The following is a 20,333-nucleotide window of genomic DNA, read 5'->3' on the forward strand; positions in this document are numbered from 1 at the left end:
TATTAACAGAAAACTTTAATTGTATTCTATTTTAATATCGAGTCCTTCAACCTCTTTATTTAACAACCAAACCTTGCATCTTCAAGCCAGGAGGATTCTACATTATCTATAAGAGATTTCCGATTCTTCAACAAGAAAGAGTGCACAGAACAATACATTATGAATAGTAAAATTTATTACTGCTATTTAAAGATGTAACAATTTCACTGTTGATCCAGAGTTGAGAGAATTGCCTCCTAACTTTTCCTTTCACTTTAGAGCTTTCTCCCTCTAGATCCTCACTGCCATAAAATGTTTCTCATTGTTAAACTAAAATCCTCAGATCATCACAATCAACAATCGCTACCAAAGCTGACAGACCCCATGAAAGTACATGTAGCGACAAATAAGGGTACTGCAGTACCACTACCTCTGCTTCATACTGAAGTAGTACTGAGCGCTGTGGTATTACAAACAACATAAACAAAAGACGGGGGCAGAAAAGAAAACAAAATTTCATCTACTCTGCTCTTCAATCTCTTTCTGTAGATGTGAATATGAAGGACAAAACAGGGTGGGAACAATGACAGACATGAAGAACAGTATCACTTACCATTTCCTGAGATGCATACTTTGGATCTTCGGCATCAACTGACCAATAGCAGTAATCAAAGCTGAATGCCACAATCTTTTCTCTTGAGTCCCAAGTGCCATCAAACCTACTGTCCACCTAAAAGGGGATGGAAAAAGACAGAAACACCACTTTGCTTTGAAGCTGACCAAAAATCAAGCATTTTAAAACTAGGAGAAGTTTATCCAGGATATGTACTGTGGGAAAGGAATGGCAAATTATTGATCCTCTTTATTATTTTTTCTTTGATTCTTAGGGTGAGAGGGAGGCATCCATGACAGACCTGCTGAAGGGTTTGTGTACTACAGCTAAGGCTCTCCAAACTATATACAATAAACAGAATTTACTGAATCTTCACAACATTATGTTAGGCAGGAAAACTCTATCCCCTTTCTATATTTCCTCAGTGAAACTGAGAAATGACAGAGAACTGCATCACAGACTCAGAAAACAAAACCTAGCTTCTCACTTCGTAGCTGAAAATTGCAGGTCTGTTCCTCTGTTTCCCTTTCGCTTTGTCACATTCACAAGCCAATACTTCTTTCACTGTGATTGCACACTACAAATGCAGCCACGGCAAATCCTGCATTTGGATTAATAATAATGACAAAGAAACCCCTTGACCAAAATAAAAAGCTCCAGCATGCCTATTATCCACCACTGCACACAGTCCTCTCCAGAGTCAAGTGACTGCGGTCTGAGCACCTGTAAAAGTTCTCCCAGACTTCAGGTAGCAATGCTGCAAAGCAAAGCACAAGTTACCAAGGTGTCACTAGCTTTGCATGCAAAGATGCGCAGGTGCCAGGACATCTGCTCCACTTCTTTGTGCCAAACTAAGTTGAACTGCTCTAGGTAAGTTTCTCTCTGAGTGAGCTGAAAGACAACTTGTCTGTGCTTATGGAAATTTGGGGGAAGACAGCAAAGGATTACCACTATTCAAGTGACTTAGCTCTTCTGCAGCCAGTCAAAAATCGCAGTTGGGTTCTTCCCCTCATCCCTGTGTGCTAGAAACAAAGTATCGTTTGATAGGAAGCAAAAGGGTTTTTTGTAGATCAGGAGAGGAAATAAATGATGAGCTGAAATTATTTGGTGTTTAGTTGCCAGTTTTCCCCAAGAGCTGCACTTGTTTCAAATCCTTTTCAGTGTAGAATTAATGAGAAGAGAATTTCTTACATCTAGAATCTAAAATTTAAATAATTTGAGAAGAGGTATACATGAGAAGTATATTCACAGATAATCCTTTTTGATAGTGCTATTAAATTATTTTGCATACAGATAGGCATATTTTCCCTGAAACATTTTGACTGATATTACCAATCCTTTTTCCCCCCATACTCTGGGAGGACTTTATTTATCAGAAAACATCAATAAATGAGGACCAGAGTATTAACACCAACCTGTGATTTTAAGCTCTTTTGGGTTAGCCCAACATCTTTTCAACTAGCCCGTGATACTACATACAGTTCTGCTCAGAGTCAGAAATGGTGACTGAAATATTAGGAGAATCTCATAGGTCTTTCTTTATAATCTTGCTCAAGAAATTTGCAATAAAATAGATACGCCTACGAGCAATGAAGTACATGTTGTTGTTCCGCTAATCAAAGAGAGAAAGCAATGAGTCATAACATTACACAAAAGTGAAAGGATCCATATGTAACACTGACCTAGTCAGTAACTTTATTAACAACATTGACATTTTCAATAAGTCAGTATGAAAAAGACACACTATCAATCAGTACCTAACTGCTTAACTAACATCCCCCAACCAGGGATAGCAGTGCTATCTGTCAGATTACTAGATAAAAGGCATTTTAAGTACTGAACACTGCCATCGACTATGAAGTCTACTGGAAAAAATGAATTTACAGGCTCATTTAACAACTTTTTTCTAAACCAGGAAAAAGCAAAGTGAAAGAGGATAGAAATAATTTAAAGTTATCCTTGAAGTAAAGTGGCTTCAAATATTTAAAACATAATTCTAAATTTGCACGCTGAATTAACTATCACCAAGGTTTCCTTTAGCTAGAGCTAACATCTTAATGAGCCTATTGATCATCTTCAATAACAAGGATTTTGCTACATTGTGATCTTTTTATGTAGTTACCTTTTACTTTCTTGTATTTTCTGCAGCAATAGGCTGAAAGTGGTTTAGAGTAGGTGCCTGCCTATTGCAACATGAAAAAAAAACACTCCCGCCCATCAAACAATGCAGTCACCTAATCACAGAGTAGCTGCACATTTTTAAAGAAAAAATATTCTATCCTTTTGCCTGATGCAAACAGACATGCAATACATGTCTGTACCTTACAAATTTAGGGATAGCTTCCAACTTAAAAAAAAAAAAATTAATACAATGCACATTTATCCCAAATATAACTGTGTGAACATCAGCATATAGACACTTGTTTATAAACTGGTATAAGCTAGTCTGGATCAATTACAGACTGTATAAATGTAGTTTATGCATAAAGCAAACTCCCTCTCTTTATAAGACTCACCAATGACAAACTATCAAGCCCCAAAATATCCATAGGCCAGCTCTTGCATCTCTAGATAATCCTGTTTAGACTACCAAACGGCAGCAGGAGTCTCTCACACCACCATCACCTACAAGCACCCCCAAGCAGCCTCTTTAAAAGAAGTCAGGTCTAACAAGGCTCAGCTGGACCTCATTATTCAGCTGCATGGCTAAGGCCTCCACCTGCTCACAGAGGCACTCCCAGCTGGAGCTGATAGCCTTAGAAGCCCAGATCTTCACATTTATCTCAGTTACCAAAGCATTTCCAAAGAAAATAAAAAGAAACAGACAGCATTACAGCTGGAGAAGTTCCTTGGAAAGCTTTATCACACATCCAAGGAACTAGGGAAAATTATTTCAGAGAGTAGCAAATCTCAAACTCTGAAAACACAAACTTTCAAAAAATGTTTTCAAAATGGTTTTGCCTGGAGAAACCGGCCTAGTGGTTTAGAATGGCTGCTGTGACAGTCAGCTTTTCTGTCAGTTATCTCGCTCCTTATTCTGTAGATTATTTTCACCTCCAGATTTTTTTTTTTTTTTTTTTTTACGTCAAGTACTTCAATATCAGAGATTGTTTATAAGGACCACAATAGAGCATGAAACGATCAACTATTTTGATCTTTTCTCTAGGAGAAAAAAGTTAAGTTTTATTCATTCTCTTATCTATGCTTTAAGTTTATTTGCCACAAGCTTGTTTCTGACTCTCACGCTTAAATTATTATTTTTTTTAATGGAACTACAATGAAAAAAGCAATAATAGAACACCTTTAAAAAATTGTTGAATTATTGAAGAATCATAAAAAGAAAACAAAGCCGTCTGTGCAGAATCCTCAGTCTTGCAATATCTATCTAACCGAGACCCAAGGTCTGATTACTCTCTTCAAGCACTCCATTTGCATTATGCAAATGACAGAGAAAGATCTCCATGCCCAGAAGTAATCACTTGTACCTGATCATGATAAAGAGAAGATCATTACAAGTTACTTGCAGGCCTGTTTTTAGTGAAAGCATTGTCCTACCAGTGGTAATTCAATTAGCACAAATGCTCTAATTCTGACTTTGAACTAGCAATCTCTAGAAGAAGCAGTGCCTGAACACCAGTCACAATAAAGAAAGGAACTAGACACCTCATAAACAACACTTAATGTACATGAGAGAGATCCCCCTACTTTTATTGTTTCACAGCTTCTGTCTTTAAGAGAGAATATCTAGTGTCAATACAAAAAAATTATAATGGAAAAGGGTAAGAAGTTCAAATGCATTCATTCAGTTTTTGAACCAACAGTCTAAAATAACTGGGTTGCTTGCAGATATGAAGAAAAAGGAGGTAAGAAACATAAAATACATCTGTCTTTGCAGAATCCCCGCTTACCACAATCTTGGTAAGTCCACAGTTCATTTATTTACCTTTGAAGTAGAAAGATGTTAGACAATACAGAATTGCTTATTTCCTATTCTATTAATCTAGTGGAGCAGTGTGGCAGCTTTATGCAGTCCAAGAGTCTGAAACACAGGGTTGATTCCCATGCACGTAGACTGCCAAACAGGTCAGCTACATTCAGTTTAGTCTTACAGCTCTTACTCATTTCCCAAGGCCTGAATTGTAGCTGAACACATTTTGCTCCATTTCACACAAGTTAGTTCCACTCTGAGCGCAAATAGGAAAGGAGGAGGAAAAAAACAGGGAGAGAAGTTATCTTACTGTTACTAACATCTGGATAAGTGCAAAGTTCTAAACAATTTACTAACAGCCTAGAATGATGGCTTGCAGCCGGAGTGCAGCAGCTTTGATAAATACAAAACATAGAAAACAAGGATAACACAGCTAAATGCTACATTCCCTGTCTATATAAAAAAACCACTTTTGCTTCAATTCTAAGACTGTGCCAATTAAAATTTTTCCCTTAATACTGGCCAAGCAAACACAGAAAATTGTCACATCAGAATCCTTATGTGAGAAACAGAACAAAAAGCATACCTTTATATTTCTGACTTTTGCCAGTTTGCCATCAACTTCTACAATCACTCTTCCTCCTTCTGCACTCTCTCTAGAAAGAAAACACATTCAAAAATCCATTTAAGGTATGAAAATACAGAAAGATGCATTTCAAATTCATAAACTCCACAAATCTTCATTTACTTTAAAAAAAACAGCAAATCACAAACAAATTTAACAGACACTCTTGTTTATAAAACACTATGACAGCAAGTGGTATTTGCATAACTGCATCCGGTCATCTTTACAATAAGAAAAAAACAGCAGCACCATGGTCATTAAACAGTTTCAAAGCGCTTGTCTTAAATATTTTGTCTTAAATATTTTGTTAAGATTTTATTTGAAATTAAGAGTGGTGTTGTTTCAAATTATATTTACAAGGAAGAATAGAAATGTGTAAAGTGAACTAAATTTTACTTTTTAAAAACTGTGAACAGGCATTGTTACTAAAAGAACAGTGAAATATACAGACTGGCTATGTTTTGTGGAGTATATATCCACATCATAGACATGTGAGCCAAAAATATTCTCACTCACAGTTAGCACTGTCAGATTTTTACCATGTAATCCAAAGTGAAAGTTACTTTACTCAGAAAAGTTCTCATTAACAAAACAGTCCTGAAATGTAAATGGACGGGATAGTCCCACAAGTGCAAAGGACTAATATGCACTACTAATATAAAACTCCCATTGAACACAGCTATCACTGGAACATACAGCAGCCAGCTTCTGCGTCCATAATTGAGTAGTGGGAGAAAAGAGTGAGAAAAGGATGTGGCCAGAGTGAAAAATTATTTCTGGGCCCATGGCATGATAACTACTTGAAGAATGCTCTTATTTATAGGCTTACATGAAAATAAATAAATAAAAAGCATTCTCGTTCACAGTTCAAAAGGTATGTTGTTTTGGAGAGTAGTGGCAAAATATAAGCAAATACAGTTTGTCAAAATTCCAGCCATTTAAAAGTTATTTAAAAAGTCACAATTTACAGACCAAGAAAGAACACAGCTTAAGCAGCCTCCCTCATGTGCTGATTCACCCCCCCCCCCCAATTAACACGGATTTTTATACATAGCAAAATAGAAATGAGGAAGAAGAGGTCAGTGACCTACTTATCTGACAGCAGAAAGGAAAAGGACCACTCTAAGCCTGAGACGCTTCATCTGCAGTTTACTGTGCACTCTGATAATGAAACAGCTCTGTAAAACCTTACAAGCTGCAACTTTACCAGAAATTTTTATTCTGATGAGGCCTGATGGCTTTGTGAAGCTGGAAAAAGATTGGTTGATCAGGGCTTGAAAGCTTCACAAACATACAGGAATTTTAAACATCTTTCTGGGTGTAGGCTCTCCCCATTTTGCACACGGAAAATAACACTTCACCTTAATGTCTCTGTGCTTCATTTTACTAATTTTGGGTGCCTAGTTTGAGACACACAGAACTTGGTACTTTTTGTAATACATACTTTTATATGGCACTTCACATACAGAGTACACAGACAGCTCAAGCACAGCTCCCACAGATTTCAGTTAAGGGGTGAGCTTGCAGCACTTCAACAGTTCAGACACCAGAATCCTGAATCAGTCCCCAGGAAAAAGAAGAACACTCAGAGTAAAGAGAATTTGCATCAGATACACCTAGGTACCTCACATGCAGGCCCTTAAGTGAGGTTCCCTGAGCAACAAAGGAAGAAGCACAAGTGCCTAATGAGGGAGGCTACGGCTATCTAAAGTAGAAACTTGCAATAGATGCATTTAATCTGCATGTGTGCAATTTCCTAGATTTTTTGAAAAGCAAGTGCTTTCCAACACAAATAACAAGTTTGGGGACTTTCATGTCTACATAGGAACCTCTGCCAGCTGAGCTAATGGACAAAGCTGATAGCCTCTATATGGACCAGAGCAAAGAAGGGATGGGACATTTTGGCAGACAATTTCACAAGAATTTATAAGCAGCAAAAACCAGACAAATCTGGAGGGATCCTGGGTTCCCCTTTAGAAGGGAACTTGCTTCAGTGATACATAGTCTGTTGTCTGCTACTCTTGTCTTTCCATGTCTCCGGCACAATCTCTGCCGTATCCTTCTCTTCTAATCCCCAGAGCTAATCCCCCTTTTTAAGTCCCTGCTTTTCAGTCCTGTCATTAACCATCCCATCTCATCACCCCAGTTACAGTAAGTTCCTATCTCCCCACCCCCTTCCCATACACACATCATTGCTTGCAGGTTCCTGCTATCTACTCCCTCTAGCATCAAGTCCATGGGCCCAATCTCAACTTCAGTGTTCTCACCCGCTCTCAACTCCCTTCTGCCCCTGCATTACAGCTGCTTGTTAGGCTCTTCCCTCTGCCTCAGCAGTCTGTGATCCTGCTCTCCTGTCAGCTCTTTCCCGTCTCTCTCCCACCTTCTCTCAGGCACTCCAGCAGTGACTTGGTTTCCTCTTGCACCCCAGCTGGGCTCCACAAACACATCATTGTTGAGAGCGAACAGGACAGAAGACCTCACTCTCACTTCCAATACCTGGGCTCCAACCCAGACTGGGGTAACATGGAATCCACTACAGCAGTACTCAACTGGGGAGTTCTCCAATTTACAGGGATGGTACAAGCACAGGCTGGTCAACACTAGCGAATTGAAGAAGCTTGGCAAGAACAGCTCCCTTAGAACTTTTATCTGCTATGTTCTTCCAAGTCTTTAATGAGCATGTGTTAAGTGTGACTTTTTCTTATCTAGAACTTGAGCAAAAATGTGTGATTGCAGATGGGGTCATCAAAAAAGTACACACCTGATTTCAAATCAATGGAGAAGTTCAAAGAAAAGGTCACTGCAAGTTGCTTTTAAATACTTAAAAGCATAATTTTCCCTTAACCTCATTTCTGAAGCAGCTGAACTGTTCTGGATGAAGTTTAAACACAATTAAATAAGAATATCTAGCCTGAGGCAGGTATTCATGCATGGAAGACTTTTACCCCAATGGTTAAAATTTGGTAAAACTTTAAATAGCTTTACATGCCAGGGTATTCCAATTGCCAATGCAAGGCAACCTCAATAACAAGCAGTGCTACCCAGCCCCACCTATCATAATTAAACGAAACTCACTGCCTTCAGTCCACATGTGAGCAAATGACTTCATGGTCTGGGTTTTAGTCACTTGATGTTCTCCCAGATGAAAAGCATTATTGAAGATTCAAGATAAAAGAAGTTCCAAACAGAAAACCTTCACTATGATAAATTAAAAAACAGTACAATACAAACAACACAAAATAAAATTATCACACTGCCTTCTACCACAGAGTAATGACCCCCAAAAAACCAAAAGCTCAGTGCAGCAGAGTCAAGCAGCTTTGTTCAAGTCACACACAACAAGAAAGCCATCAAAAAGCAAGGATAGCACTAAAGTCTTCCCTTGCTCTGGGTGAAGATTCATAGTACACTTAATTTATTTTAGCTGCAGGCTGTTGCTGCAAGGGGCATTTTCTCTCCTCCTCCTCCTCCTCTTCCACCTCCCACTTCCCCTCTAGCATTGGATCTAGCAATCCTGCACACGTGCAATGACTCAAATCAGCTGTGAGCAGAAAACAAACCCACTAAAATAAACAATCAATGTGCCATAGGGCGAGTGAGCTGTTCCAGAGCACTGAGCACAGTGGCCACACAGGTGCTAAAGCCAGAGGAAGAGAAGGGGCAGGAACATGCAGAGGTGGGAACAGAGACCCCTTTCCTTCCGCAGCAGCTTACAGCTAGAGCACTCAGCAAATGATGAAACTCAACTCGTAGTTGTCCCCTGCTCTACAAACCATACATTCAACCTCCTGTAAATGTGTGTTTAGTTCATGCCTCATTTAGGTACAAACCAGAAAATTTGGGGAAAGGAAGCACAGTTTTAACAACTAAAGCACAGGAGGCAAAGCACATTCACAGCTGTTCTAGATGTCCTGACCTTAAATCCAGATTACAAACACTACAAAAGTTCTTTTAGTTCTTATTTTATTGTCAGTACATCTTTACCCATGTGCATACCACAGATTGCATTTGACTGATAAAACAACCCTTATTCCTTAAGAATGGGTGCATTGCTCCACAGGTACAAAAGCTGTGTTTTTCATACAAATAAAATCAACCCTAAAGTACGCCTCTCTTGTAACAGATTTGAATTCTGCTGCTCAGAGGTCTCAGTGACCTTAACATTTAGTTTCTCCATCCTCTCTTTTTTCCCCCCTTTTCTAAAACTTCATAGCATGTTTGGGAAATGCCTCTCTTCTGCTAAACTAGTTTGCAGGAGAAAAAGTTGCCTGTGCAAAGACAGAGCTGCAGAAAGACCATTTGATGCTACATGGCCCAGGAAAGACCTGGATCTTCTCAGATACCGAAAGTTTTGGGGAAATGCAAACCCAGGGACAGGACAGTAACTCAACTACAGAATGCAGCAGCAGGGCTGGTACAGGGAGTGACAACAGAGAACAGACACAAGTCGAGCAGCTGTGGCAGTCCAACCAAAAAGCAGGGGGAGTCCAAAAGAAAATCTCCCATAACATTTGCTGTTTCTATGACAAATCATTTCTGTACTGCAGCCCCAGAAGGACAACAGACACTCTGCAAGACCGGGGAGAACGAGCCAGTGGAAACGAATCAGAACAAGATCAAGACCCTGCAGAGGAGCATTTCCACATCTTGCTTGATCTTACTCAGATGAGTCCAGACACAGAGTACAGAAACGCAAGTAGGAATACAAAGCTGGAGGAAGCGGTGGGTGGGAAAAAGGGCAGTTGTTTATTTAAGACTTCATAAAATTTGCCCCACTTCTCCTCTACCCTCTCAAATAACAGTCACGCACTTAGACAACAGAAGAGCTGACTTTTAAAAGTTGCCTGTTTATTTTAAAAACAAGTACATGTAGTAAAACAAAAATATTGGAGTCATTAGCAGTTGTTGTGTAATAAAGCAAAACAGGTTCTACAAATACACACCACCAGATATTCACCAAAATAATTAAGTACACTAAAGCCAATATTTACTACTCAAGTACGTGAGCAAACTTAAATAATTCTTGAAAGAATTTAATGAGTATCTACACTTACAATTTTTTAAAATAACCCTGCAATGTACTCACTGCAAGTTATTATGTTTCCCCATCAATTCCCATCACCCTAGTTAACTCCAAAACCAATCTCAACCTGTACTGAGACAGAGGTGGAAATGTGTGCTCAAAAGCAGCGAGTGAGGCAACAGTATCGATCCTTCCTTCTTGCAGGGATTTTGGCAGATCTAGGAAGTCCTGTTTGTCACATTTTTTTGAACAATTCCCTTTAATCTTTTTTCAGACATTTCTAGAAAGAGCAGCCATTTGGCCCACTGTGGTGGAAGGCATTTTCATACCCTTCCTACAAAGACAACCAGAAGTGGCCTTGTAGAGAGCCTGGCAGGACGCAGGCAATCGCTGCTGCTGTCTCTGGGACTATCACTTCCCAGGACATGACTGATAATCCTAACAGCCTGTAAGCAAGCTTAGCAACATTTACTGGACTAGCTCCACTTGTACCTGGGATGCTTTGTGCCTTCTAATGGGACCTCCATGCATTCACCATGCCAGCAGCTGCAGGATGAGATTTTTATGGCAAAAACTTCAGGGAGTATTCAGACTTATTTTTTCCTTTCCATTAACAGTATATTTTACAGTGGCTCTGTCTTCTGCTTATTGGTGGCCTCAGCAAGGATATCTCTGAGAAGCTGCCATCTCTGCACCTGCTTAAAGACTGACCTTGACCATGGAAACAGAGAAAAAAGAAATGCAAGGCATATTTTCTGAGTTCTGCTACTCTCCAGAGAACACTGCCTAAGACAAAATGGATCAAGGACACATCTGTTTAAAGACCAAGAGGTGCAATGAGAAGAACATTAAGGGACTATGCTGCTCCATCAGCAACACAAATGTTGCAGAAATTGTAAAGGAGAAAGCACAAAAGCTTCAGCCATAAGAGCTGCTGCACTCTACTGACAAAGCACCTACAACCACAGCATTCCCAGCCACATCTCTCCATGGCACCAGCATAATCTGCATCTTAATCGCTACTGCTGTAACCTGTGAAAGTTAAGAGATGCTAACAGTATGAACGCCCTGACTTCAGCTAATGCGGTATTTTTTTTAAACAAGTATCAATAATCAAGTACATTTGCCTAAAGTTTGTTTTCAAAGTTTTTCATTATTTAATACTACCCAAACAATTTTGGATATTTCTTTTTAAGTTATAATTATTTTACTGCATGTTTCAAAAGAGTAGTTTACAGCCCAGTCAACATTCCTCCTACCAAATTCAGAACAGATGTTTATAAGTAATTTGAAAATCTGCATTGAAGCCAAGTACACAAAGTTCACCAAGACAGCACACTGTTACACTAGACATACGGCTTAAGTTATCTTTTCAAGGCTATCCTCAGCTGTATAAAGCTTTCATTGGCTCGGATAATAGCTGACATAATCTGATAGTCAAAACCATCTTTCCATCATCCTAGTGAGGTTTCTCCCTATTCTTCTTTGCAAATATTATACAGCCACAAAAATAGGAATATTTGGTGCAGAGATAAGCATGAGCTGTTGTCAGTGCTATTTCAAGATATAATGCCTGCTCAAACAGCTACATTTTTCTTGATCTTGCCCAAGCTTTGATTTTCCTTCATAAGCTAGGAAAGGAAGCACAGGGACAGCCTCCTTGAAAATCATGAGTTCTGCAATCCTGCCACGTGAATGTCACAGTTCAAAAAGAATATGCCTGTCTGCACTATCTTTAAAGACTTATATTGCTGGAACAAGGGTGTCAGGCATCATTCTTGAGCAGTCCAAGTCAGAAACTTCCCTAATGATCCATCAGTGCTTTGAACAGCCTTTGAATAATGCCCCTTTTTCTTTCATACTGAGACCCCGAGGGGAGGAGGGCAGATGAGAGGAGAAAGTCCTCCCATCTGTCATACAACCAGCACTTAAGGAAATCCTTCACATGAAATAAGGGGGATGTGAAACAAAGTCAAGGTCCAGGCCAGTTTTATCCAAAGCAGATACTCTTCTACCCTTGATTTTCCAACTCCCAACTAAATAAATATAATCCAAAGGTACAAATTCTGCCATTTTGCAACAGACAAAACAGCTCTCATTTAGGTGTTTCGGCACTGGAGAGCCTAGGGAGCAAGATGGTGTAATTCAGGCTTTCACATCAAAGAAATTCTGCGCCCACTCCCAACTGATGCAAATCACAATTTGGCTACACTGGTCAGTTTGCACTGCCCTGGGACAGAACTTCTGCGTGTGATGGTGGTCACATTAGTGACTGCGACACTGAACGCTGCACTGCACTATCTCATCCCTCCTCCTGTTATCTCTTTCATTGCATCACAACCAGCTCCTATACTAAACCTTTGAATATTCTACAAATACAGAGGTGCTACTGATACAAAGATGGCAAGAAAGTTTAAAAAGTAGCAGTTGTGTCCTGCTTTTCAAAGGTAGCATAGAATAGGATTTAAAAAGAAGAAATTGGGAAAACCTGACCCCAAACTCCCATAGTTCCCTGAACACAGTGTTGGTGTCTCACAACTTAGTGCGAAAAGGTCCCACAAGACTAGCTTTCAGCCCTCCGCACCATTTTCCAGTGGAGGTGTGCAATGATCTCTATACATGCAGTCATGTCATCTTACACTAATACAACTCCTCTCAGACAGAGTATGTGGTGCTAACAGAATGAAACTGCCCAGCATAGACATTGCTCTAGCCAGGTCATTAAATTGCCTGGTACCCCATTTTTCTTTGCTTTATGTAAAAATGTGGTCCCTGCTCCAAAATGATTACTTTAATTTCTGATGCTTATAAAGTACTTCCAGCACTGGGGAGGAAAAGTGAAAATGGAAAATATCAATTGGAAGGTTTCCAAAAGGTTTGTTGTTGTTGCTGGGGGGAAGGGGGTGTTGTTTTTTAAGGACACTGTTGCAGCTGCTTTTGCACGGGCACCAAGGGAAGTGACAGAAGAGGCACTGTCAGCCTCTTAATTTAGAAAGCTAGCTGCTAGTAGCTAGCACCTTGTGCGCCTGGCATAAATGAGTACAGGCAGAGTACTGTCACATAACATCAGCAGAGACATCGTCTTCCATGGAATGGGCTATGGTGGCCCTCAAAGCATTTGGCCATTCAGGGCTAGCGGAGAAGTCTGCCCATCTTAAACAGTTAGAAAACTTGCTCTGTGTGCTCCCCTCTCAGCACAACTGCAAGAAGAATACATCTGGGAAAAGCTGCTGATGCAGTGCCCTTATAAGAACACAGATGTAGCTTATGAAAACCACCTGCTAGTGTCAAGTATAGATATTAAGAGTTAAGCGCAGCCACCTCAGTAATGCAGGTTACAAGAAACTTCGAATAATGGACAAGGCAAAAGAAATTCTTAATGAATTTGAGAGGGAAAGTAAAATATTTCAAGATAATGACAGTAGATAGGATACAAAACAGGATACAAAAATGTTAAAATATATTTGGGAGGGAGATCTCCCCAAAACAGAACACAGAACTAGAATCTCAACTTTTCTTTTAAAAATCCCAGCTTTTCCATGAAAAAAAGTTTGAAATCATGAACAATGCATAACCAATGCAGTTTGTACAGCTCTTCAGATAGAAACTCTTAGAGGCCTGAGAAATCTCTTTCCCAACATCAAGTACCAAACCCCAAACTCGCTGCTTTTGGGACAGAGCTCAGCTACCACCACCTGAGGAAGGAACCTCGTGTGACAGAGGCACACAGAGGAACAACGCTCACCCAACTATTGTAGCAGATAAAAGTAGCCTCCCACTTGTCTAGTTGTAAGAGGATGAGAGCACCAAGGTAGCAGGGAATATATATTACAATGTGGGATTGAGAAGGAGGAGGAAAGAAGGTGAAGGTAAAAGAAAGACTTCACTAACCTGTATTCTATTCCCCAGTCTGCCTTAGTCTAAATTTTATTATAACATAAAAGGCCCCTAATGGTCATAAGCAAGCTAAAAGGTGTTTTTTGACTCTCACTTGTTACTTGTTTTTTCCCCTATATTTAAACCTTTTCTCTTCACAGAGACATTCTAGTCCCTTTGAAAACAATGACAATTTTGTCATTTTCTCCATAGGAATGAATATTTTGTTTTATATTTGAAAATTATATCATATGGTACATATGTTGAATACCTATCAAAACAAATTATACTACACCCGTTTTCCAGACAATTTATACTGCAATATATTTCTTGTGCTGATGTGAAATACATACAGATTTCTAAAGAAGTTATTTCCATTTACATCCAGTAAGGTAGTTAATAGAGATGATGATAATATTCCATTAGCAGGGAGCTAATTCATCCAACACACATTTGAGTTACTGAGTGAAGTTTAAGTCAGCTAGAGAAACGAATCAAAAAGAAAAAAAAAATCCTCACAGCCACCTTTAGAAACAAATGTCCCCTTCTTCAAAACACTTTTCTTTCAAAAAAGTTAAATCCAAACAAAAACTTTTTAACACTATCCAACAGCACGGAAAAGCTATCCTAAACAGAAGTCAAAATTGGAAACAAAAATAAACTATATGAATATAATGATGCAAATATCTTGCATCATTATACCGTTGCATCAAATGTATTTGAAGTAATGTATCACAACAATTTGAATAAAGTAGGGTTTTTTTTGTAATTTGAAAAGCTTTTGAAATGTTAACCTAAACTTCTATGGCTATCTTTTCTCAGAATATTCCATTACATTAGCCTGACATGTTTTTGGAAATCACAGAAACAGAGAAACTTTCCCTAACACTCCAGACAACTATCTCCCAGCCTCGGGCTTGCTCACAGCCCATCATCTCTGTTCCTAGGAACTGAAACTCAACTCCTACTCCTCCTCATCGCACCCCCAAGCCTCATTACCTGCCGCATTGCAGGAAGGCCGCTGGAGGACTACGCTGTACAGAGGACCAGCAAGGAAGAAAGCTGCCACTGCAGCGCAGACTGTGACAGCAGACACCCGCAGAGCTGCAAGCATGGTGCAGCTCTGCCACTTGCGGCTACCCAGACATTGCTTTGACGCTCTGGTTTGCCAGAGCGTGGAGGACAAGCTCAGGAACTTGTGAGGGCACGGGGAAATAACCAGCGGGCCATGAGGCCTCCAAGTCACAGCTCGGAAACAAAGCAAAGCAGAATGAGGGGAAGGGCAGCTTTCAGGTAAAGTCACCTGTTCAGGGACTCTCTTAGATGACATGTCTATGAGGTTCATAGAGGGTGGAGGGTTCATTTGTGAGTTAATAAAGATACCAGGAAAGATCCTTTCAAACAGGAATTTCCTTTCCAGTCTCTCCTTTCTCAGGCCTCAGAGGCAGCTGGAAAGTAGAAGATAAATTTTCTGCAGCAGAGTCTATGTGCCTTTTGCTGAGTCCCGCACAAGTAGCTCCCAAGCTTGTGGGCCCAATGGACTATTGTCAGCTCTCAAAAAGTGTCAAAGGGAAGCTGCATGCCCTAACATCAAGTTTTTAAACTAAAAGCACTGTAATTTTACAACTTAATGAAACAAACTTGCTGTGAAGGATTTTCCCCAGACCTCGATCTACAATCCGTGAAGGAATGCAGTGTCTTCTAGTCATGGATAAATGCTAGAAAGAGAGATCTATATCAATGTATGAGACTTTTCACTTGGTATAGGGCACTGTTTTTTAAAATCCTCCTTTCTCCCTGTTCAAAGACTGCTTAAACAGCAGTTCTCAAACTACAGTGTGAAAAGGGAACGTGTCCAGGGTATGTGCAAGTTACTTGGGAACTGCAGGAGGAAGAGCAGGAGATGCAGAGAAAATGGCTCATGGAAGAAAAGGCTTGAGGATAAGCAGCTGTGCTCCATCCTGATCACAGCTATACCCTCCTGGACGCTTCCCCCACCCATCCCCAGAGGGGCTCCCACCCCAAATATGTTCTGTACAAACATGGCCTTTCCTTCCTCCTCCCATATAACACACAGCTGAGGTCTACAGTAAGAGTAATCAGCTGCCTCAGTTGAGTGCTGGAGTTGTCACACGTTACCATAAGGACAAACATTTTTAAAGACAGCAGCACAGAAAAACTAGCATTGGTTTCTACTGGCCTACATAAATAGTCAAAGGGTATGTCTAATATTGCAAATGTTACCATAGCATACAAATATCCAGCAGAGCTTCAAATCAGCTACCCAAGTAGGACAAGTGCCCTAGGTACAGAACCGAAGTTCCTGACGGGTAATTTACCATCTTCTCAGGCCAGCCATACTATTTCCAAGTCCTAACCTTTGAAAGCCAGGCGCGGCACTACTCCATCCCCCTGCAGACTGCAGTGCAGGCACTCCCAGCAGCAGAAACCAAGGAAGGCGCGAAGGAGCCTGCATTCCAGTTTCACATAATTACCTGTTAGCATTGGAAGTGTTTCTCAATAGCTTCTAACTGACAGCCAAAAATAACATTAACTTTCATTACAAAAGTCTGATAACTTTTCTTAATAGCCCAAGCATTAAATGTCTGGCAATAAATCATAAATGGATTTTACCAGTTCCAAGCTCCTATTTAATACTTGAAAATTATCTACCACCGTAATCAATTTACACCACCCATTTAAGCTTCCCTATTTTGTTCTGAGGAATTTTTCTTCTGGGGAACATATTTAGGCAGAACAAGTACACATTTAACCATAATTTTTTTTTAATGTGGATATTAGTAAATGTAAAACAAAGTGTTGGGTTGTTGTTGTTGTCGTTGTTTTTAAAAGCATGTCACACCAGGGAATATTGAATTTACTCCCAGGACAATGCTTTGGTGATGAAAAATACTGTAGTCTGTCACAGAATGGCTGATGCTTCTGCCATTATGAAGAACACTCACCACAAGCTATTTAAAGTTTAGGAAAAGAAAAAACTTCTGCATTTTTTTATTTTAACTATACTTGCTTTTAAACTATTGGGGATTATCTGTGCATATGAGGTCTCTGTCAAAGAATGAATGCATTGTGACGAGCACTGTACACGCAGAGAACAAAAAGACCACTCTTTGCCTTATGCTAAATGAGAAGTAGCAGATGTGATTAATATGGTTTATAAAAAATAGAAACTTTTAAGCAGAAAGTATGATTTTATGATCACCCATATTAAGATCTTTTAGTTTGTAAATTTTAAGATTCAAAACCAAAGTTCATCTGCCACCGTGAATTGAATGAACAGAAACAATGAGCAAGAAAAGTCTTCTGTGATAGTCTAAAAATGACCAGCTAACTCTGATTCTAGCCTTTGCCCACAGCTTTTCAAATTTCGGAACTTTTAAAATGAAAGTTTAATATTTTTTGTCTGAAACTGTAATGGCAAATGTTAAAGTGCCTCAACCCAGTTAAACTGAAAATTTTTTGCAGGAAGAGATCCTATGAGCTCCGTCAACATGAGTACCTGCTGGAGACTACCACGGTGCGCATGTATAGAGAGAGTAAGAGGTGTATGTGACCACAATACGGAGGTAGCATACGAAACGGGAATTGAAAGAGGCCTTCATCTTCTTGGAAAGCTTTAATCCTTTCAGTCTCTAACAAATTACTTTAAGCATTCATATATTTGCCATTTGCCTAAGAAGTCATTACATTTGGGCAATTTTGGGCAAGGCTAGAAAGCAAGTTCCCTTGTCAGAACATTCAGAGGGAACATCCAGTCACTTCTCCTTTTCTTTCATTAAAAAGAAAAATAGTAATAATCCATCTTGAAAGCTTTGCTGACTTCAGCTGTGGCCACACGGCACAGGGAGTAAATGGCTTATTGCCTTTAGGGCCAACTGCCACAAGACTGATCTCCGCATCCCTATCCCAACAGTTTCACTACTATAGGCTTAGCAGATGGAATTATTTAGCAGTCTCTTCCTGTATTATCCCCTGGGTTTCCACTATCCCCTTTGCACAAACATTGCCGTTTCAGTGCCAGTTTCATTTCACCCTTGTGCTGGAGGCTGTCCATGTTTCTGATCCCACCCTTCTCTCCAAACTACACTCCCTGTCAAAGAGCTGGTCCAAACAGACTACACCAAAGGTTTTCCTGTTTACCACACCTTATGCGAGTATAACGACGCTCTGTTTAATGCTACCAATGGGGAAAGAAACAGTAAGACAAAAGTGGTGCAAAGTAGCTCACAAAGGAGGCGCTGGTGAGAGGGAAGATCACATCCCTGCCTGTGGAGTCTTTGGCCCTGCTTCCCCAACAGCCAAGAAGCACTCACTTTAATTGCTACCCACAAGAGACCCGACTAAGCCACCGCATTATTGCAAATAGGCAGACAAATGCAGGAGAAACAAATATGTCATAGACTGCACAATAAAATACATTGCCAAGTCGAACTTTGCAATACTTTCAGTCTCTAGTGAACTCTGCAAGACTGAAACTAAAGGGTCCTATGGTATGGATAATTTAGTATCATTCCAAGTTGTCATTTAATGTTAATACTTAGCATGTTTGTACTGCTTTTTATTTCTGAAGAGCATAATGACAATTTATTTAACCAGTTTCATACAAACAATTAAAGCTAAGAATGACAGTAAACATACAGAAAAATAAAATCAAAGAATATCTCCAGCACTAAAGCAGCGCTAAGCAATGAAAGACTAAACTTAGCTTACTTCCATGCTGCTGCGCTTCTTACAATATACGAGTCTCTATTAAAATAGGTTCTATTCAGAGCTGTGATTTAACCAGATTTATATTACTGGAACATTTGTTTTTAATGTAATTATGGATAGAACCTTTTAGAAGTCAGTTTTGAGTTAAAGGCAAAATAAATTGAAAACCTGTAAGTCACTTTCCGCCTTTTCCATTTCTATTATTTAAGACTAGCAATTTTTATTTTTTTATTTTATGCAATGCTCACTAGTATCTTCCTTTCTTGCAAACACCATTAAAATAGAATAGTGATTTTATTGAATGCTTAACCAGTATGGAGTTTAAAATAAAAGTTACAAAGGCTTGAACAAAATCCATCAGCAAATAAGAACTTAAAAGTACAAAATATGTTACTGTATTACTGGCTAAATAATTAGACTACTTTTTTTTTTTTTTTTTTTTTTTTTTTTAAGCTGGGCAGTTCTTCAAGGTGCATCTTACCTTCTCCTTGAAAGGGTTATTTATCACAGAAGTCAATGCAGTCAGAAGACTGTATGGGGCACTCATGTTAAAAAGAAAGGCAGCATCAAATCAAGGACCAGCCCTCAGAGAAAGCGCTCACAGCACTTTCCAAATCATTTCTGCTTTAAGCGCTACAGCATTTCATTAACGGGGGGAATAAACTAGTAGCCACTGAAATTTTCACTGCTTACTTGTTCCCTTTCTTTTCCTCCCCAAATTCCCAAAGTCTGCAAGGTGTACGCATTACAGCACACCACCGCCAGAGCACCGTGCGGCGGCACCGTCTTGTTTGTGGGAGTTGTCTTTAAGTCATATTATCTAGCTCTCAGGGCGTCTATTGGAGACGAGCGAGCCGGGGAAGGGGCAGAGCCGAGCGACAACGGGAATATCCGGCTCCTGCTCCGCTGGAAAAAACAGCGACAACAAAAGGGGAAGGGAAGAGTCCCTCACGCCGAATGACAACTGCCCTATTTTAGGGAGCTCGGGAGGGGGGTAGTCAACCAAACCGCACCAGCCGGTGGTTTTGTTTTTAAGGAGGCTCCCCGCGCTCCTCAGCGAGCTGGCAGATGGACCCCGCAGCGCCCGCCGCCCTCCTCTCAGCCCTGCAGCGCCCGCTCTCTCCCCCGCTCCCGCGGAAGCCGCCGGCCCCGCCGAGGCGGGTGGGCGCCCCCCGCCGCCCCCCGGCCGCCCCTGCGCCCCGCCGCACCTTTTGCTCAGCGGCCGGACCCGCACGGCCACCTTGACGTTGGCCATGGCTCTCGGCTCACGCCCGGCAGCCCGGGCAGCAGCGGCCGCCCGCGCCCCGGCCCCGCATCGCCCCCCGGCGCGGCGCCCCAGCGCCCGGGGAGGAGCCGCCCCGCCCCGGCGGGGAGGGCCCGGCCCGGCCCGGCCCGGCGGGAGGGGTCCGCCCCGGGCCGGGCCGCTTTCCGTGGCGGCAGCCTGAAACCTCCCTTCGCTGCTGCATTTTGGAGCTGGCTTGCAGAGAAGCGAAGGCAGCAGCCTGACAGACGAGCGCTGGCAGGACGAGTCGCCTTAGAGTCGACATCCTGGAACCGG

General features: G+C 40.8%; 1 protein-coding gene across 1 annotated transcript in view; it reads right to left on the bottom strand.

The window, feature by feature from the left end:
- Positions 1 to 20,131, bottom strand: part of STARD9 (StAR related lipid transfer domain containing 9) — a 113,410-nt gene extending 93,279 nt beyond the window's left edge. Inside the window, exons 1-3 of the mRNA XM_026095738.2 lie at positions 19,984 to 20,131; positions 5,107 to 5,176; positions 593 to 709 (exon numbers count right to left, since the gene is read on the bottom strand). Coding sequence (XP_025951523.2) covers positions 593 to 709; positions 5,107 to 5,176; positions 19,984 to 20,030 — 234 coding nt within the window. The 5' untranslated portion in view covers positions 20,031 to 20,131. The remainder of the gene's footprint in view (positions 1 to 592; positions 710 to 5,106; positions 5,177 to 19,983) is intronic.
- Positions 20,132 to 20,333: the final 202 nt, after the last annotated feature.

The sequence above is a fragment of the Dromaius novaehollandiae genome, chromosome 5, assembly GCF_036370855.1.
Source record: "Dromaius novaehollandiae isolate bDroNov1 chromosome 5, bDroNov1.hap1, whole genome shotgun sequence".
NCBI lineage: Eukaryota > Metazoa > Chordata > Aves > Casuariiformes > Dromaiidae > Dromaius > Dromaius novaehollandiae.